Below are 16,761 nucleotides of genomic sequence, written 5' to 3'. Positions count from 1 at the left end.
CAAATATGTGACTCAATTTGTTTTTTCTTCGCGCCGATATTTTATTTCAACCCTCTGCTGCGCCCATGAGAGCAGCGTTTATATGGGTGAATGGCATTATTGGTTGCGAACCACGTGAATGGCAAATCCAGCTGACAAGCGACGCGTTTTATTTTTTGAGTTAATAAAAAAACTTAAATTAGTTTTAATATCGGATTGCGGAAAATAAAATGTCAAAGTCTGCGCTTAAACACTTGAAAAGCACATGCCGCGTGTGCGGAAAGTATGCGAGCAACAAGCGTTCGCCGAAGATCTTCGAGCGGACCAATACAAAGACGATCGACTGCATCGAGGCGATCACAGGCCTCCGGGTAATTTTACAGTTTTTCATTTTAAGATTTCGTAAAAACTTATCAAATTTATGCTATTTTTCCAGTTGGAGAACTATGGCTGCCTTCCGGATCAAATTTGCGAGTGCTGCAGCATGGAATTGGCCTCCGCTATAAAGTTGAGGGAGCGTTGCATTGCCGCTCAGCGGGAGCTGCTTATGGGGTTAACCGAGGAACAGCGCCAAGGCATCTCGCCGTTTTACCGTGCTGCCGTCATGGGCGAACCTCTTGAGGAAACGATCAAAAAGTCCCAGCCGCCCGACGATGACGAGTTAATGCAATCCTATCAGGAAATCGTGGTAGAGGAGCCCAAACAGGAAATCGACGATTCGAAGATAGAGTATGACGACAACGTCTTCTATGAGGTGGCGCCGGGTAACACTGTCGAGGATGACGAGAACTCTTTAATTGAGGAGGCCGAATACGACTCTATCATAGCCGAAGACGACGATCATCAGGTGGAGGTAGACGAGGAGGCCGCCGAGCTGATTGTCGGGGATGGAGATGCCGCCGAATCGTATGTTTACGACTCTGACGACGAGGTAGCCGTGCTGGACAACGTGTTGGATGACGAGTACGAGCACGAGAATATTGTAGTGAAGAAGTGCAGTCTGCCGCCGAAGCCAAAGGTCCGTGGGGATGATCCGCGTCGTCGCGGCACTGGAGGAGTGTATATCTGCGATCAGTGCGGAAACCACATCAAGGGGCGCATGGCATTCGAGCTCCACTGCCGCCGCCATCGCGGCGATAAGCAATTCGGCTGCGAGTAAGTGGCTCCTAATTTGCCCCAAGTACAGTTTTAAAAATAGTTTCCTCCACAGACTTTGCCAGTCGCGCTTCTGCACCACCTCGGAGCTAAAGCGCCACATGCGCAAGCACACCGGTGAGCGTCCGTTCGCCTGCCAGTATTGCGGTCGCTGCTTCACCGACTACACCACCCGGGTCAAGCACGAGCGTACCCATACCAACGAACGCCCGTACGTATGCGGCACCTGCGGCAAGGCCTTCACCACCGGCTACATCCTTAAGAATCACATGCTGATACATTCCGGCGAACGTGCTTACAGGTAAGTGTGGCTATACAACCTTGAAAAACAAAGAATCGAATTGTATGTACTAATCCCTTGCAGATGCGAGCTGTGCGATAAGTCGTTCATGCTTCCCACACACTTAAGCACCCACTTCCGTTCCGGCGTTCACAAGAGGCACATGGAGAAGGCCGAGATGAAACAGGTACTAGAGCAGGAGCAGAAGCGGGATCTCAAGGAGGAGGAGGAGGACAGTCTGCACATCTAGAAGGAGGCGCTTGAAAAGGTAGCAATATTAAGTAACACAAGAACGACGATGGCGCACAGCCAAGGAGCATTTCTGCTAAACATAATTGTACACATTTATTATAATAGAATTTAATCTTGAATAAATCAAAGCTTCAAGTCCCAGCCAAGTGTTGTGCAACAATTTTATACTAGACTGCGTGTCGGGGCGAATGGCAAGGCCAAGCAGCTGGGCCAAGCGTCCTTTATTCACTATTTATCAACAGTCTTGACAATATTAAATTGATCTTTAAATTAAGTAAAATGCAGCCGAAACTGTGTCGAGCGTGTGGGAAGTGCACAAATGTCGAAAGGTCCATAAATATGTTTGAAGAACTTAATCAATCTATATTGGAACACCTCACATTGCTAACAGGAGTTTCGGTGGGTGAATATATGGTTTTCCTGCTATTGCCCTGTATTTACAAACTGTATTTCCATATTATTTATAAAGTTCGAAAACTGTACAGTTTTACCGAATCTATTGTGTATTTACTGCCAAATCCGAACAAGTCAGGCTATATCATTTCGGGAGCGCTGCTTAGAGGTCCAAAGGGAGCTGCTCGAATCGCTGAGCGACAAGGACCTGCTCCAAATACCCGATGACTACAGGAGAATCTTCGAGCCGGAGGACCACTCCATCCAGTCTCAGATTAGTATGTTAATCGAGGGAGTAGAGGATGAAGATGGCGCAGAGTATGACGCCAGTTTTAAGGAATTTCTCAGCGAACCCGACCACAAGGAAGACAGCCATCCAAGAACATTTGAAAGCAGAGAGGACGAGGACAATAATGATATTTATAGTGCAAAATATCAACATATATCTGAAAACGATGAAGAAAAAGAAGAGGTACTCATACCAACACAAAAGTCAGCAAACCAGAGCAGACGACGGAAGCCTGTCAAATCCGACGGGATCTTTATTTGCGATGAGTGTGGGAAGCACTTCAAGGGAGAGAAATCGTTCAAATTTCATTGTAATCGTCATCGCGGCGTCAAAAACTATGGATGCGAGTGAGTATTGTTCAGGCTCCGAACTGAGCTTTCTGGGCTCTGTCAAAATATTGTACATTTTTGCTTGCATACCTTTGCAGACTCTGCAAGGATAGCTTCTGTACAACGTCGGAACTCAGACGCCACATGCGGAGGCACACTGGAGAGAAACCTTTTGCATGTCGCCACTGTTTCCGCTGCTTCTCAGACTACAGTTCGCGACTGAAGCACGAGCGAACACACACGAATACGCGCCCATTTTCATGCAAGGAGTGTGGCCATGCCTTTTACACCGCCTACGTGCTCAAGAACCACATGCTCATACATACGGGCAAGAGGGCTTTTAGGTGTGCAGCCCTGACTCCCATCCCTTGGGAACTAAGTTTCAGTTTCTCACTTTTTACTTACACTTACAGGTGTGATCCTTGCGATAAATCCTTCAGTCGCGATGTACACCTCACCGCTCACTACCGTTCGAAAGCCCACAAACTTAAGGTGAAGGAAGGTACCAATTTGCCATCGGGAAACGAATCGGATAAGTAATATTAACTTGGAGACCGAAGTCAGAAACAGTATTACGAATAACTTCACCTAGGCCATACATTATCGTTTAAGAGGATCTTTTGTACTAATCGTCGAGCAAAGAAAATACTTTTAAATTATATTTGGCTTTGTTTCTTGTGGTTGAGATTGGTTCTAGGCTCTAATTTGTACTATACACCAACGGGGTCGACGCTAAAGCAGCCAGATCTAAAGTTGCATCCTGCTGCTCCTGTTCCACGGGCAAAGGCACTTCTATTGTAAAGGCTATAGCATCCGGCTCTATCTCCCCTCGGTGAGGCACTGATTCACCCTGTTCCGACTGGGACGGTTCAACCTTTGACTTCTCCACGTTGTGTTTGTGAGCATTGGAGCGGTAATGGGTCTTCAAGTGGGTCGGACGCGCAAAGGAACGCTGACACAGCTCGCATCTGCAAGGAATAAGACTTTGTTGAAGTGATCGATCGCTAAGGAGTCAAAGCATCAAGTACGCACCTGAAGAGGCGCTCGCCGGTGTGGATGAGCATGTGATTTTTGAGAATATAGGAATTTGTAAACGCCTTGCCGCATGTGGCACAGACAAAGGGTCGATCGTTGGTGTGGGTCCGCTCGTGCCGTAGCCGTCCGCTGTAATTGACATAGGTGCGGTCACAGTAGCGGCAGGGGAATTTACGGTCCCCTGTGTGCATCACCTGGTGACCTTTCAGCTCACCGGACGAAAGGAAACGGGCGGGACAGAGTCTGCATATACAATATGATAACTTTCGATTACTCGTCAAATTAAAAGCAGTTGGTACTTACTCGCACTGAAAGGGCCTGATTCCGCTGTGCTTGCGCAAGTGCCGATCGAAGGAGGACTTGCCGGTGATGTTGTTGCCACATTGATCACAGAAAAAGACCGTTAGCGGGACTTTGGGACGCTTTTCACTTTTCTCGGTCCTACTCTTCTTGGGCGGACCACGACGACGGGCTCTTTTCACTCTGGCAGGCGAGGAGGATTCTTCGTCTTCTTCTTCATTCGAGGAAGTCATTTCCTTGACGGCCTGCTCCATGTCAGCCTCGTTGCAGGAGTCTAAATGATCTATGGCATCATCATTGCCGTCGTTCTCCTCGTCGCCATCGCTAAGACCCTCCAGCTTGATCATGACCTGTAGGGGACTGGCCGGCGTCTGGGGATCAGGGTACTCATGGCGCCGCTTTTGGGAGCGGGCACTGCGGCGGCGGCGGTTTACACATGACGATGACTCCTCGAATATCTTTTGACTGGTCAGACAACGCTCACGAAAGGCAATGGCACTTGCGAGGTCCGATTGGCAGGACTCGCACATCCAGTCGGGAAAATCCGGCTGGCATTGCAGCTGGCGTTGGAAACAATACCATTAATGGGGCTGTAATTACCAATTAGCTATTTGCTAGTAGACTTACTAGAACGCCGGTGAGTAAATTTATTTGCTGCAGTGCTTTCCGCGAACTGCTGGTGAACAGCTTGAGGGAATTCGAGTTGTCAGTGCTGCTTGCGCAAACCCGGCACACATTTTGAAGCATTTTTGGGTGCTCCAAAAATAAATACGGGTAAATTCCTAATGGTAAACAAAGACAACCACCCACGAAAGTTTGACATTCACTACGCAACGCAAACAATGGTCCAGCAATTGCTGTCGTTAGTCAACACTGTCAGTGGCACAAAACAGAATTTCAAATTTAAAATTTCAGAATTTATAATTATTCAAGATCAAAAATTCAAGATATGAAATGTTATTTGCTTTTTAAGTTTCCCCAAATCTAATAAATTTTCCATTAGATATAGTAGTAATAAAAGATTATCTTTTATAGCTCCTGCGGAATAACTCTAATTTTGTTTTTCTGATCCTCCTCCGCCTTTCTTTTGTGCAATCGCGATCGGAAGTGCGTCACCATATGGGTCTTCCTTTGGAAGGAACGATTGCAAAGATCGCACTGGAATCGTCTCTCCCCAGAGTGGATGAGCATGTGATTCTTTAGAATATAGGCATTTGTGAAGGTCTGCCCGCATTCAGCACAAACAAAGGGTCGCTCGTTGGTGTGGATCCTCTCATGCTTCAGCCTGCCCATGTAGCTTACATATTTCCTCTCGCAGAAGCGACATGCGAACGGCTGCTCTTTAGTGTGGACGCGGAGGTGGGCACGCAGCTCGGCCGCGCTGAGGAACCGCGCAGCACACTCCCTGAAAGAGGGGCAGTATCACTATTAGCATGCAATTTACAATTATAATCTCCACAGAGACGTGGGGGACGTAAGATGGAGATATAGACTCACTCGCAAGCAAACGGCCGTTCTCCGGAGTGCTTTCTCATATGGCGTTCGAAAACTGGCTTCGAGGTAGCATGAACTCCGCACATTTCGCATATATAAACCAAATCTTCTGGCTTCGATTTGAGCCTATTCCTGTGCCTTTCACGCTGGACAGACGCCGGTGGCGGAGCTTCTAGAACAGTTCGTTTTAGTGTATCAAATGGCTCCTCTTCCCCAGCTGAATCGCATATGAGCAAATTGTCCGAGTTGTCCTCTTCAATCAATATTTGATACATTTTCTGCGGCATCCTGATGTCATCGTCGCTCTCTCTATTAGTTTTGGTCTGCAGGTGTTCGCGTTTCTTTTCCTGCTGAGTCTCTATCTCTGTATCAGAGTCAGACCATCCGGAAATTTCCGCAACGCTGGGATTCCACCTTTTCTGAACCTTGATGCAGAGCTTACGGAATGCCAAAGCCGATCTGAGATCGGACTGACAGCACAGACACATGGATTCGGGTGCATTGGGCAGCACCTCTAACTAATATTTATAATTTGGTATATCTTTGACTCTAAGCAGCTCGTTAAACTTACCTTAAGCCCAGTTATCAAGTACAAATGCCTCAATAGTTTCTTATTTTCCAAATCAAAAAGTTTCTTGCTCTGTTCGCAGATTCTCTGTCTTCCGCACAGCCGACAGCTAACTTCCAGCATCTTAACACCGTCGCATGAGCTCGACTAATTGAAATGCAAAGTGCTTGGAAAATCTGTCAATTGGGAAGCGGAATAGAGTAGCTGCGTCGACAGTCACACGAGAACGCGTAAGGTAAAGCGCCGAAGCAGGGAATTTTTAAAAAAGAGTTTCATTTATTTATATCAAAAACAAGGCAGTCGCTTTATCAAAAAACCATCTTACTACACGATGCACAAATTTAGAAATATACATCAATTCTTACAGATTATAATTTCAATACGTACAGAAGATTTTAAAAAAGGATAAGCTAACAAATATTTCAAGGAGATTTCTAGGATCAGGAGAAATTACAACATTAAAATCTAAAAACACAAAACCAGTATAAATTGGTTTTCTAAAACAACGGTTACTGTAGCTCGATTGGCCAAAACTTTGTGAGTAAAAAAAAACAATTAATTTATAAATAATAACATCCATATCTAATATGATATGCTAAATATTATTGCCAAAAAATAGACCTACATTTACTAATCGATCAAAGTCCATCTGCATACATTTACGAGGATTTACGGATTTGTGTAGTTTTTAAGTGCACTTACGTATTATTGAAATATGTTCTTTCATGATACTTTACGGTTTTTTTTATCCATTGGGAGTATTTAAAATTTAGAAGCTGAGCTTTTAGATTATTAGATTAATAGTTCTGCATACTCCATTTAAAATTTTACAAATTTAAACTTTTTGACAATTTTTGAAAATTTTAACGATGTCAAGTTAGGCATCAGTTAAAAAAAATATTAAATTTTATATTAGATCGTCTCGGCTTGATACTGATCAAGAATATATATGATTTGTAGCGCTGTATAAAAGGCTACAAGGGTATAAAGATACAAGGCAAATTATATGAACTCTTTTTAAACCTAATTTGTTAATTGGTTAATAGGCACGGCTAGATTTGTTCTTAAATCCTATAAACTAATGTTCTTTGGTTAGATAAAAATATATTTATGGCTTCGTTACTTGATTTTTCCTGCTCTTGTATAGTTTTATGGTCACTGAGAATACATTAAGAAATTTGGCTTTTAAACCTAACAAGTGGAAGACAATTGTTTCCAAATATGGCAAGCTTTCTTAAGGAATACTGTTTTTGATTTGTTTAAAACCTTAACGGTTTAAATTATTTGGTGTCATCATTTTGGGTTACGATTTAAAATATGAGATTTATCCGATTCATAGTTGTGTGATGTTTTTTTTATAAAATATTGCTTAAAATTCAAATCAGATTCAATGTTAACTTTGGTTTTTGCTGTCTCCTAATTATTTTGTGATTCTTTTCTGTGATGCATACCGATAAAATATTGCTTAAATTTCAAATTAAATTCAATGTTGACTTTGGTTTCTGATGTTGGGATTCATACTTACCGAAATGGCTTCTTTTCGTTGTTGATTTCTTTTTGCACGATGATATCTAGAGGGACACAGAACTGAAAACATCTACACATAAGAGGTCAAATTGCGACTGTTCTAACTCTTCTTGGGTAAATTTGTTCAGATTTTCAGTATCGTTATCATTGGTTATGAGGCCAGCCTCAAAGGTATCCTTTCCAGCCGGAACCTTTTCTGCCATTTTGGCTTTCCGCTTATGAGTGTTTGATGTGTAGTGGGTGACCAGATGTTTTTTCAGGGTGAAGGATCGATCGCATGTATCGCAGCTGAAATATAAGATTACCAGCATAACTCTATGAATATATTTCAAAACTGGCCTTACCGGAACATCTTTTGGCCCGTGTGCGTCTGCATGTGGGCCCTCAGGACGCAGACCCGTGTGAAGGCCTTGCCGCATTGGTCGCAAACAAAAGGCCGTTCATTGGTGTGGATTCGTTCGTGCTTCTTTCGGCCAACTACGGAGAAATAGCGACGGTCGCAGTAGCGACAGGGAAACGGCGGTTCCTTGGTGTGGTGGGCGAGCATGTGAGCACGGAGTTCGTTTCGGGAGAGATAACGCCTCGGACATTCCCTGGAAAGTAAATATTAAAGGTTTAGCTTTAAATTTGGGATATACCAGGGAATGGTTTCATTTACTTGCAGGGAAATGGCTTCTCGCCTGCATGTCTATATTCGTGTCGCACAAGAGATGCCCTGTTCTTTTTTACAATACCACAGGTGCCGCACTGGTGGACTTTCAGCTTTGCAGGTACATAGTGCTCAGGATCCGCCTCGCCTTCCCCTTTTTGCGGGATCTCCGCCAGCTGCTTAGTTTCATTGTCATTCGTGCCACCTGTTGATTCCTCTACGACTGTAGTTTCCGGCAACTTTACAACAATGTCCACTGTTTGCAACGGTTCAACAGAACCTGGGGGTCGACAGGGGCTCCTCGGAGATTCGGATTCTATATCTCCCTCCACTTCATCTGCCTTAAGGCCTCCCTGTTCCGACTTAAGGTTCTCCACCTCTGCCCTAAAGTTCTCCTCTTCATCCTCCGCCTCCTTTTTTTCTGGCACCCATTTCTTCTGCTCCTGGATGCAGTGCTTTCGGAATTGTATGGCCGAATTGAGGTCCGTTTGACAGCAGAAGCACACCATGTCCGGAGCTCCAGGAATTTGCTGCAACTGTTCACAAAAGGGCGTGAATTAGCTAGATCTATTTTTAATTATGTTCAAAGCTCACTCGAATGCCAGTGACTAGGTAAATGCGCCGCAGTGTTTCCAGGTTATCCAGTTTAAAGAGTTCCAGGGCTTTGGGACACAGAGTACTCTTACCGCAAACGCGGCACACATTAATTAACATTTTGCCTTTTGTGGATAATAAACAATTGATGTAAAACTAATGAAGAATTAAAATTATGTCTATTCACAGCGAATCGCGTGCGTTTCTAGTGTTAAGAAGCGGCAAAATAAGAGCTAAGTTGCGCTGTGTAACGTATTTTCAAAATTGGATTTGTGTAACGGATTTCTTAAATTCAAACAACTTATAAACTTTTATATCTTAAGCCCTACTAAATAAGTAATTTGTTAGCAAATTAGTGTTTGCATTGTTTGTGTTTTATTTTTCCCGGAAGTTAGGTTAATTTAGTAGGAATTAATAGTTTTTAATGATTTTAATGCCGGGAACTGGGAGAGATTGAATTAGAACATTTTCCTATACGTCCGAACAGTCGTTGTCTTCGTATGCCTTGATCTTGCACTCTTTGATCTGCATTTTTTTATGGAAGAGAATTGTGCTGTGCAATGCATCCTCTCTTTCACGAGCGATCTTCAACTCAAGGAGATCCAGGCGCCGCTGCTCGACGAGGATGCGATAACGATGGAGCTCCTGCTGCCTTTGTCGGAAGTTGGGCAAGTGGGGACCCGTGCTCCCACTGCTGGTGCTGGGACATTTTTTGCCATCTGCGGCTGTGGGTGAGCCAGCCTTTGTACCGGCGGCCACCTTGCCCGTCGTTGAGCGGCGCTTGGACGGGGAAGTCCCATCCCGTCGCGTCGTCTCTGACAACGAGGACGTGGTGGGCGCCGATATATGAACACTGACCAGGTCGTTTTGCATGCGCTGCGGAGGATTGGAGTCCAGCATGGGGCTGTTCTTGGGGGCTTCCAGCTCACCAGAGCAGCATGAATCGGAGTCATTCTCTACGCTTAATCCTTGAGCGAACTTCGGTGCCTCCTCACGCACCACACACGACTGCTGGGGCGGCAGGGTAAAGGACTCCACTTTCAGGTCCGAAACAACTTTGCTGGACGTTGAACCGCGGGAAGTACTAGGTATTCGGTCCGATCCGAAATCCTTGCTTCGCTTGTACTTAAGAGATTCGTAGGAGGGCCTATACCGCAGAGCCAAGCTGGGTTTTACAGACAGCCTATTATCCTTCTCTTCCTCCTCCTCTTCCGAAGCGACATCTCTTCCCGGGACCGACCGCTTTGAAAGGCTTTTGGGCTCCTTTACCTCTGGCAGCGAAGTCGAGGATGGTTGGTTTATTTTTAAAGTCGGCTCTTTGAATAGCAGCTTTCTGTTTTGCTGGTTTGATGAGGGATGTATGCAGCGTCCAGGGGAGCGTCGATAGGTGACCACAGAGTCGAAAGTCTCCTCCATATCCTCCTCGCTGAGCTTCCACATGACACGACGACTGCTGCTGGACATGGACTGATCAAAGCGTTCATCTTGAATTAGAAAAAAATTGTTTAGTTGCTTAAATTAGAGGATATATGTGTATTGAAGTTCACCCGATTTCTGGTTTTTGTCCATGATGATTGAATCAACCTCCCGAGCAGACCTGCATAAAGTTTTGCTTCGAATTTTGGGGACTACACAAATTTGGAAGATATCTGTATGTGTGTTTCTGAAATATTTGTAAAAATTTTGCCCCTTTCGCTCTAAAGATAATCGAAGTAATGGGCGAAGCCTACTATCCTAAGCTAGAAATTGAGCTACATCCTTATAATCTTCGCTTTTTCTCTCTTGGGAGCGAAGTCTCCTGTCCCGTTTATACTTGGAGAGAATAGTAAAAGTTCAAACTGTGACCCTTTTCGATATCGGGTTGACTTCAGTGAAACGAGAACCAACCTTGAGAGGTCTTCTACTAACATACAGATGTCAATTTTTTAGTTTGGATCTTTAATTGGTATTTTCATTGAGTGTATATAATTTTTCATAAAACCTTATAAGTTTTTCTCGCTTTTGTTTATTATTAACTTATCTCCGTTTTACACGCGCTTTAAAAGTATGTTAACATTTGGCGTTCAACGAAATTACATAAATATTATACAATTTTTAAATTATTCAACTTAGGATGATGCAGCTCTTTTGGTTTCGGTTTTGGTTGTCCTCTAATTAAAATTGTTCATTTAAAAGCATGAGGTTCGTGGACTGTTGAGTTGAGTTTTGTGATCGATTTGTGAGCTAATTTCCTGCTATGAAACCACAAACAGTTCTTATAAATAATACACAATCTTTGGTGTAGCTTAGAAGTTGTTTTGTGGACAATATATATTAGTGACTAGCATTCCTTCCTTCTCTTGAATCCTCGGTTCCTCATAGGCGGGGATAATTGAGCTTGACATATCGGGGGTGTTTCAGAGGTTTGCCAAAACGGGCAGAATCTTTAGAGAGAAGGATTTCGCAATAGACTTTGCGGCACTACAGTGGAGGGTAGTCTCTCGCCTAATTATTAACACTCTAAAATGTTTAGTATGATTTAACTAATTTGTTTTTGTTAGCTTTTACACTTGGATTGGTTGCCTGTTGCATTAAGTACCGTCTTGAACATTGTTATTTACGCTATATGCTAGTTTTATATAAAGTATATATGCATTAAAGTACACACATGGTCATGCCCTTTGCCTTCTTGATCTGTTCGCATTCGAATAGTGTTTTATGAACGAACTACTAACCGCCTCACTAAGTGTTAACGGTTTAGTCCTTCCTTTCGGCGATCTGAAGCACATTTTACATATGATTCTTCTTGTGACTAGATTTTTTAGATATTCTATTTTTACATTTTTTTTTGGTTTGTAAAGATTCGAGTTATTTGTGAATTAATATAAATTAGTTATCTTTTTTTGTTTAGCTTTTTTTGGTTTAAAGATTTTTTTACAAAAAAATTGTCATCTTAAAAATGTGAAAATTATTCAAGTTTAAGTTTTCTTAGCTTTTCTTGCTTTCTTTTTTTTGTTGTCTTATATTGGTTCCAATTGATGCTTAAATGTTAACAATTTTTGTATATAAAACCGTTAAGTATATGTATATATATGTATGTGTGTGTTGTATGTTATCATAAATCTTATCCTTTAGGTATTAATATATGCTACATATGTTCTTTTTTCTTTTGTTTCTGTTCTGCTTGGTTAGGTTTCCATCCTCCTCCTCCTCGGGCATGAGCAAGTTAGCAATTTAGATGCTTCTGCGGTTTCTCACTTCATTTTTAATGCATTTTGTTTAATTTTCTGATCCGATCTTTTTGTATATTGCTAACACTTTGCTAATCACCACATATAAATGTTCATCTTCATCTCCATCAGTGGCTGGTGATGACTAATCATAAGTTACTGGACGACACAGTGAGAAAACGAAGACGATGGCGTACCACACTTCGGTCAGGTAAAGGGCAATCTGCAGCGTGCACAGGCAGTACTCCAGGCGCAGTCTGTATGTCTGCATCAGCAGCAAATAGGACACACCCAAGAAGCATGGAGCGGTCATGAAGACCGAAAGTATGGCTGACCAACCTGAAAGAGATAGTAAAGCTAAATAAATATGTTTTCTGTAAAACAAGTTGAACTAAACTAATTGCTTTGTATGTAATATTGCTTAAGAGCAAAAGTATTTTCTAAAAACGACAATTATCGTATAAAGTTATTCATACTTAAGTAAGTATAAAAACACATTCCACCCTGTTGTTTTAGTTAATCCTAAAATTAGATAAGCGTGCTCTCTACCTCGGTCGGCCAAAGAACTCATGCGTCCCATTATCAGGCGGATCGTCTCGAAGACAATGAAGCTAACCATTACCGCCGAGTCCAGCGCAAGGGTATGGCCGGTGTAGCTGAGATTGATGGCCTTCAGCAGACCCATGGCCATTTCACAGCATGCGAACATCCCGAAGTAGAAAGAGTTGAGGTAGATTAACACCTCATAGTTCATGCTGGGATTCGGCTTCTTTGGCACGAGCGGTGGCGGGCGCTTGGGCGGCATCTCTCTCTCAGCGGCGGTGGCTTGGCACCTCTAAGACTACGAACTACGGCAAATTGGCCCCAAATCGATCTCCCGGATCGCTAGCACAGCAGTGGCGGCGGCGTTGCTCACGTTGGGCACTGTATTTATAGACTGACCATAATAATAACGCGGACCTGCCTGCCGTGCGGTTCGCTTGGCCATTGCAGCGGCATCTCGACATCGGCATCGGCGGTCTCGCGCTTTGTCGCTGGGAACTGTGCCGCCTTGCTGCTGTTTATTTGAATAATGTGCTGCCTGGTCGTTGTCGCCTTTTATTTGTTTCACCCGCTGGGTGGTTGGTCAGCACTGACCGGCGGATGACCTGCCCCGAAAGGTGTGAGATTGATTCCACTGGGGTTTGCCACTACCATAAAGGAAATTAATTTAAAAGTTCCTAGGCGGAAAACTACTTTGTGAAAGCGTGCCAGAAATGTATTAAAGTTAAACTTTTCGGTAATATGACATGTAAAATAGCTATAATTCTAAAACAGGCTAAATTTTGTTAAAAAAATTAATTGTAAGAGTACGTGTTCTGCGCTTTACTTTTGCAATAGCGTGCCGGAAGACCTTTGCTGAAGTCACACGAATGTTTAACACTGTGGCGACATAGGACCGGCAGAGAAATATTCTGATAATAAAATTGAAAAATATAGTTGCTTTAATATTTGGACTATTACTTATTTTACTATTGTCTCTGAGCACTAAAAGTGTCGAAGAAACATATGTTCCTACATCAATAGATCATTTCTGACAATGTTTGTAAACAGCTAATTAAATTTAAATATATTCTTGAAAACTCTGATTTAATATTTTGTATTTTTTTATTTATAAAAGTTCCCTCAAGTAAATCCTTGATTTAAATCTTTTTCTTTCATACCATCGTAATGCTAACAAACACAGATGGACTCTTGATCAAAAGTGTTCCCTGTGTAGGGCATAATTGTTAACCGAGACCGACCGTACCGAGAGCCCTCTCATTTGGCTTTTCTAGCGCCAGCCTAACGTGTCCGCAGTGGCCCGTTTATATTACATTTGAATTAGAAGTGTACATTGCACCTAGGGGACAGCAGCAGCAGCAACGGTATTGCACGAGCTTGCATTTTGCATATAATTTTAGACACCATCACAACGGCTGCTATATAAAAAGATCAAAACGAGCGAGTCCGAGGCGGAGAGTCGGGACCAACATCGCTGCTACGCCAGCATCATCAGCAGCAGGGAGGCTACGCCGGCGGCCACAAAGGCCGGACAAAAGAATGCAAACCGAAGAAATTCAAATTAAATGCAGCTCTGCATTTGATAGAATCGGTCGGATCGCGTCGCGTCGCGTTACAATACGGTGCCATGCAGTTTCCGCGGTCGCGAGAAAGATCTGTGCGGATTATATAAGTTGAGATAAAGGTTCACGACGTACCTTGAGGAAAATCCTTTCTCCAGTGTGAGCCCCAAAATGCATGTTTGGGTACGGGTTTTGCGATCTTAGTGCTGGAAGAGAATCCTTGAAATGGTCGAGAGTGCGGTTCAGTTGAGATAGTCGGACATCAAAATGGCCAAGCTTGGAAGGCCTTGGCGTATTGCTGGAAGTGAAAGTGCCACAGGAAAGTGTCTCGTCGTCTTCGTCGTAGTTGTCGCTCAGCTGTTGTTGCAGCCTCCTCGGCTTTGTATGTTCCTCTTCCACCTTGTCTTCCTTCTCCCCCAGGAGGGAGGAGTGCTAGTGCTGGCTTGGTCTTAATCTCGATCTTGGTCGTTGTCGTGGCGGCGGCAACGTGGTTTATCAACTGCTAGGTGTATGTCACGGGGCGACACATTGTACAAATGAATATGCTGGCGTAGACTAGTTCAGCACCTTGTAGGGTGATCATTAAGGCACTCAGAATAATTTCGAGTTTGAGAACATAGGTTTGAAAACAACACAAGTAGATAACAATAGCAAGACTGGGCAGTGTTAATATTACGGATGCGGTTGCTTGCCACCCTGCAAAAATGAAGAAAAATCGTATTATTTAGAAAACGGGTCTTTTTGAATAATTTACATTATTATACAGTTTATAGATTGAATCAAAAAATGTTTTGCTTAGCCCTCCCGAACCTCTCAATCCGCATAATCTTTTGCTTTCGCACTCAAAACCGCACGAACAGAATTTTAATAGAAAGACTGGGAAAACTGCTTTTGCTAGAAGATCATTTCTATAGCGAAATCCTAGTGTTGAGTTTTAAATCATTTATACCGTTGGCTATGGTGGTTTATTTATACATAAATATATTCCAAATGAGTAGCAGATTTAAAGCACTTAATTTCATATCCATAGATTGCCATACATAGCATGATTCACGGACAACTTTGAGTCCCATATATTTATTAATTCTTTTTCTTATAAAATGGCTCTGTAGTTGCTCGTACAGATTTCAGTGGCTCATCTCAATTATAAATTCTTTGATAGATTCCCATTTAATATTGTTTAATGTACCAAAAGGGCACCATTTCAACCCTCAACCCCCTGCCTCTCCTTTCCAATCCTGCCGCTCGAAACATTTACACTCATGCGGGTGATGACCATAATTACGCATACGCCGTGTTGACTACACACATGTTTGTACATATACATCAACGTATGTATGTATGTACATGTACGACGAAACGTTTATGGGTTATGGCCACAGCGGGCACGGACAGTGGGAGTGGGAGCAAGGGAGGCGCCGCCTGTCGCCATTGGGACCGGGAAAACAAATAATTTCGCCATGTCATCATCGGTGTGGCGGATTAATCCCACAAACAAATACTCGGACTACTTACCACGATCGCTGAGACTGCTCTTGCGGCCGAAGACGATGCGCAGGGTCTCGATGATGCACAGGGAGAGCAGGATGCTCGCCTCGCGGGACAACGCATTCTCCCCGTAATTGAGATTGATGGCCTTCAGCACGCCCACGCCCACCTCGAAGGCAGCGTACATGCCGAAGTAGAACGAGTTTAAGTACATAAGGATCTCGTAGATGAGGCTGGCGTTCATGGTGGTCGCTACTTAATGTCCGCGATCTCAATCAGTTCCGTTTCCTCCTCCTCCTCCGTCGCTCCCGAGGTGCTGCGCTGCGCTGCGCCCTCAGCCGCCGGATGTCACCTGGGCAGTTTGGGGCAGCTTCTCCAGCTCTGCCAGCGATAGCAGCAGTATCAGCAGCAGCAGCAGGTGGCTCGCCTCCCTTACGACAGCATCGAGGGGACTGGGTCTCGTGGCGTTGCTGGATGTAGATGCGGACGGTGGTTGGTGCTGCTAGTGGCGCTCTTGGTGTATTTTTAATTGCGGTCTGCTCATATGTATATATTTATGTATATTTACTTATCGCCCTCACCTCCACTTTTTGGCTCTTCTTCTTGCACCCTCCTATTGTTGTTGCTGTTGGTGCGTTGTCATGGGGAGTCAGCGGGCAGCGGACATAAGTGGGCCGTGCTTCGCGGCGACAACTCTATGCTAATATTAAGTGTTGCGTTCACGTTTATTTATACGCGTGTGCTGTTGGCTACCAGTAGTTGGTTGCTTGTTGGCGAGAAGAGAAGCACATAGAGGGGGCTTATATAAAAACTCTGCCCATCGGATGGAGCCTCCCGCGCTAGATATTTTCGATTTTCTTCTTCTTTCTCTGGACATTTCCAAGAACGGCCACTCTGCGCTAGGCGCATTTCTCACCAGTACTGTCACTATCGGTCGTCATTTTATAGCTAGACAGACCAACGAATATAGCCAAAATATCGAAATCTAAACAATGGGCACAATTCAATTCGTTGTAGACAATAGAATTACTTATTAAAATAGGTGTAAAATAGCCAAAATAACTGGCTTCTGGAAAATTTAGTGGTTTTCGGTTTGGTGTCTTACAAAATTTCCA

At 43.7% G+C, this 16,761-nt stretch overlaps 8 protein-coding genes across 13 annotated transcripts; 2 read left to right on the top strand and 6 right to left on the bottom strand.

The window, feature by feature from the left end:
• The first annotated feature begins 91 nt into the window (after positions 1–91).
• M1BP (Motif 1 Binding Protein) lies at positions 92–1,807 on the top strand. The gene is made up of 4 exons (XM_020958132.2): positions 92–350; positions 416–1,134; positions 1,190–1,435; positions 1,499–1,807. Exons 1-4 carry the CDS (start codon positions 210–212, stop codon positions 1,662–1,664), a joined length of 1,272 nt encoding a protein of 423 aa, XP_020813791.1. The 5' UTR covers positions 92–209; the 3' UTR covers positions 1,665–1,807.
• Positions 1,685–3,338, top strand: ranshi (zinc finger protein ranshi). Its single transcript, XM_020958034.2, has 4 exons — positions 1,685–2,065; positions 2,136–2,695; positions 2,776–3,021; positions 3,091–3,338. The coding sequence occupies exons 1-4, from the start codon at positions 1,946–1,948 to the stop codon at positions 3,215–3,217; spliced, it is 1,053 nt and encodes a 350-aa protein (XP_020813693.2). The 5' UTR covers positions 1,685–1,945; the 3' UTR covers positions 3,218–3,338.
• LOC110188325 (uncharacterized) lies at positions 3,296–5,258 on the bottom strand. Its single transcript, XM_020958033.2, has 4 exons — positions 4,640–5,258; positions 4,016–4,572; positions 3,710–3,955; positions 3,296–3,645 (listed from the first exon to the last, which is right to left on the bottom strand). The coding sequence occupies exons 1-4, from the start codon at positions 4,757–4,759 to the stop codon at positions 3,378–3,380; spliced, it is 1,191 nt and encodes a 396-aa protein (XP_020813692.2). The 5' UTR covers positions 4,760–5,258; the 3' UTR covers positions 3,296–3,377.
• Positions 4,915–7,736, bottom strand: ouib (ouija board). Of its 5 annotated transcripts, none has more exons than XM_086831844.1 (4): positions 7,600–7,736; positions 6,078–6,278; positions 5,510–6,024; positions 4,915–5,417 (listed from the first exon to the last, which is right to left on the bottom strand). In XM_086831844.1, exons 2-4 carry the CDS (start codon positions 6,195–6,197, stop codon positions 5,042–5,044), a joined length of 1,011 nt encoding a protein of 336 aa, XP_086687970.1. In that variant the 5' UTR covers positions 6,198–6,278; positions 7,600–7,736; the 3' UTR covers positions 4,915–5,041. The 5 variants fall into 5 exon arrangements, with proteins under 5 accessions (XP_086687970.1, XP_086687972.1, XP_086687969.1 ...); XM_086831846.1 differs by having other exon boundaries at positions 6,078–6,250; positions 7,600–7,724; XM_086831843.1 differs by lacking the exon at positions 7,600–7,736 and adding an exon at positions 6,777–6,915.
• nom (numerous disordered muscles) lies at positions 6,331–9,173 on the bottom strand. Its single transcript, XM_020958029.2, has 4 exons — positions 8,845–9,173; positions 8,260–8,786; positions 7,946–8,194; positions 6,331–7,889 (listed from the first exon to the last, which is right to left on the bottom strand). Exons 1-4 carry the CDS (start codon positions 8,962–8,964, stop codon positions 7,646–7,648), a joined length of 1,140 nt encoding a protein of 379 aa, XP_020813688.2. The 5' UTR covers positions 8,965–9,173; the 3' UTR covers positions 6,331–7,645.
• A 23-nt stretch (positions 9,174–9,196) lies between these two features.
• LOC110188300 (uncharacterized) lies at positions 9,197–10,574 on the bottom strand. Its single transcript, XM_020958005.2, has 2 exons — positions 10,392–10,574; positions 9,197–10,328 (listed from the first exon to the last, which is right to left on the bottom strand). Exons 1-2 carry the CDS (start codon positions 10,411–10,413, stop codon positions 9,316–9,318), a joined length of 1,035 nt encoding a protein of 344 aa, XP_020813664.2. The 5' UTR covers positions 10,414–10,574; the 3' UTR covers positions 9,197–9,315.
• Positions 10,575–11,800: 1,226 nt separating this feature from the next.
• On the bottom strand, positions 11,801–13,671 carry LOC110188758 (transmembrane protein 216). Of its 2 annotated transcripts, none has more exons than XM_086831849.1 (2): positions 12,996–13,671; positions 11,801–12,392 (listed from the first exon to the last, which is right to left on the bottom strand). In XM_086831849.1, the coding sequence occupies exons 1-2, from the start codon at positions 13,039–13,041 to the stop codon at positions 12,199–12,201; spliced, it is 240 nt and encodes a 79-aa protein (XP_086687975.1). In that variant the 5' UTR covers positions 13,042–13,671; the 3' UTR covers positions 11,801–12,198. The 2 variants fall into 2 exon arrangements, with proteins under 2 accessions (XP_086687975.1, XP_020814259.1); XM_020958600.2 differs by having other exon boundaries at positions 12,603–13,124.
• A 987-nt stretch (positions 13,672–14,658) lies between these two features.
• TMEM216 (Transmembrane protein 216) lies at positions 14,659–16,123 on the bottom strand. Its single transcript, XM_020958601.2, has 2 exons — positions 15,674–16,123; positions 14,659–14,854 (listed from the first exon to the last, which is right to left on the bottom strand). The coding sequence occupies exons 1-2, from the start codon at positions 15,888–15,890 to the stop codon at positions 14,661–14,663; spliced, it is 411 nt and encodes a 136-aa protein (XP_020814260.1). The 5' UTR covers positions 15,891–16,123; the 3' UTR covers positions 14,659–14,660.
• Between the last annotated feature and the right edge of the window lie 638 nt (positions 16,124–16,761).

Source organism: Drosophila serrata, unplaced genomic scaffold (assembly GCF_035046125.1).
Source record: "Drosophila serrata isolate PLE 108 unplaced genomic scaffold, ASM3504612v1 contig_241, whole genome shotgun sequence".
NCBI classification, from domain to species: Eukaryota; Metazoa; Arthropoda; class Insecta; order Diptera; family Drosophilidae; genus Drosophila; species Drosophila serrata.
The sequence above is the reverse complement of the archived record's forward strand: the minus strand, read 5'-3'. Positions and strand labels throughout refer to the sequence as shown.

Coding starts and splice junctions, on each gene's coding strand:
- ranshi (XM_020958034.2), top strand. CDS start 1,946: ATGCAGCCGAAACTGTGTCGAGCGTGTGGGAAGTGCACAAATGTCGAA. Junction 2,696..2,775: donor GTCAAAAACTATGGATGCGA/GTGAGTATTGTT, acceptor ATACCTTTGCAG/ACTCTGCAAGGATAGCTTCT. Junction 3,022..3,090: donor ACGGGCAAGAGGGCTTTTAG/GTGTGCAGCCCT, acceptor TTACACTTACAG/GTGTGATCCTTGCGATAAAT.
- LOC110188758 (XM_020958600.2), bottom strand. CDS start 12,858: ATGCCGCCCAAGCGCCCGCCACCGCTCGTGCCAAAGAAGCCGAATCCC. Junction 12,393..12,602: donor GAGTTCTTTGGCCGACCGAG/GTAGAGAGCACG, acceptor TATCTCTTTCAG/GTTGGTCAGCCATACTTTCG.
- LOC110188325 (XM_020958033.2), bottom strand. CDS start 4,759: ATGCTTCAAAATGTGTGCCGGGTTTGCGCAAGCAGCACTGACAACTCG. Junction 4,573..4,639: donor ATTTACTCACCGGCGTTCTA/GTAAGTCTACTA, acceptor TTCCAACGCCAG/CTGCAATGCCAGCCGGATTT. Junction 3,646..3,709: donor ACCGGCGAGCGCCTCTTCAG/GTGCGTACTTGA, acceptor TATTCCTTGCAG/ATGCGAGCTGTGTCAGCGTT.
- LOC110188300 (XM_020958005.2), bottom strand. CDS start 10,413: ATGGACAAAAACCAGAAATCGG. Junction 10,329..10,391: donor GGACAAAAACCAGAAATCGG/GTGAACTTCAAT, acceptor TTCTAATTCAAG/ATGAACGCTTTGATCAGTCC.
- M1BP (XM_020958132.2), top strand. CDS start 210: ATGTCAAAGTCTGCGCTTAAACACTTGAAAAGCACATGCCGCGTGTGC. Junction 1,135..1,189: donor GATAAGCAATTCGGCTGCGA/GTAAGTGGCTCC, acceptor TTTCCTCCACAG/ACTTTGCCAGTCGCGCTTCT. Junction 1,436..1,498: donor TCCGGCGAACGTGCTTACAG/GTAAGTGTGGCT, acceptor AATCCCTTGCAG/ATGCGAGCTGTGCGATAAGT.
- ouib (XM_086831844.1), bottom strand. CDS start 6,197: ATGCTGGAAGTTAGCTGTCGGCTGTGCGGAAGACAGAGAATCTGCGAA. Junction 6,025..6,077: donor ACTTGATAACTGGGCTTAAG/GTAAGTTTAACG, acceptor TATAAATATTAG/TTAGAGGTGCTGCCCAATGC. Junction 5,418..5,509: donor GAACGGCCGTTTGCTTGCGA/GTGAGTCTATAT, acceptor CCCCTCTTTCAG/GGAGTGTGCTGCGCGGTTCC.
- nom (XM_020958029.2), bottom strand. CDS start 8,964: ATGTTAATTAATGTGTGCCGCGTTTGCGGTAAGAGTACTCTGTGTCCC. Junction 8,195..8,259: donor GAGAAGCCATTTCCCTGCAA/GTAAATGAAACC, acceptor TTTACTTTCCAG/GGAATGTCCGAGGCGTTATC. Junction 7,890..7,945: donor ACGGGCCAAAAGATGTTCCG/GTAAGGCCAGTT, acceptor CTTATATTTCAG/CTGCGATACATGCGATCGAT.
- TMEM216 (XM_020958601.2), bottom strand. CDS start 15,890: ATGAACGCCAGCCTCATCTACGAGATCCTTATGTACTTAAACTCGTTC. Junction 14,855..15,673: donor GAGCAGTCTCAGCGATCGTG/GTAAGTAGTCCG, acceptor TCATTTTTGCAG/GGTGGCAAGCAACCGCATCC.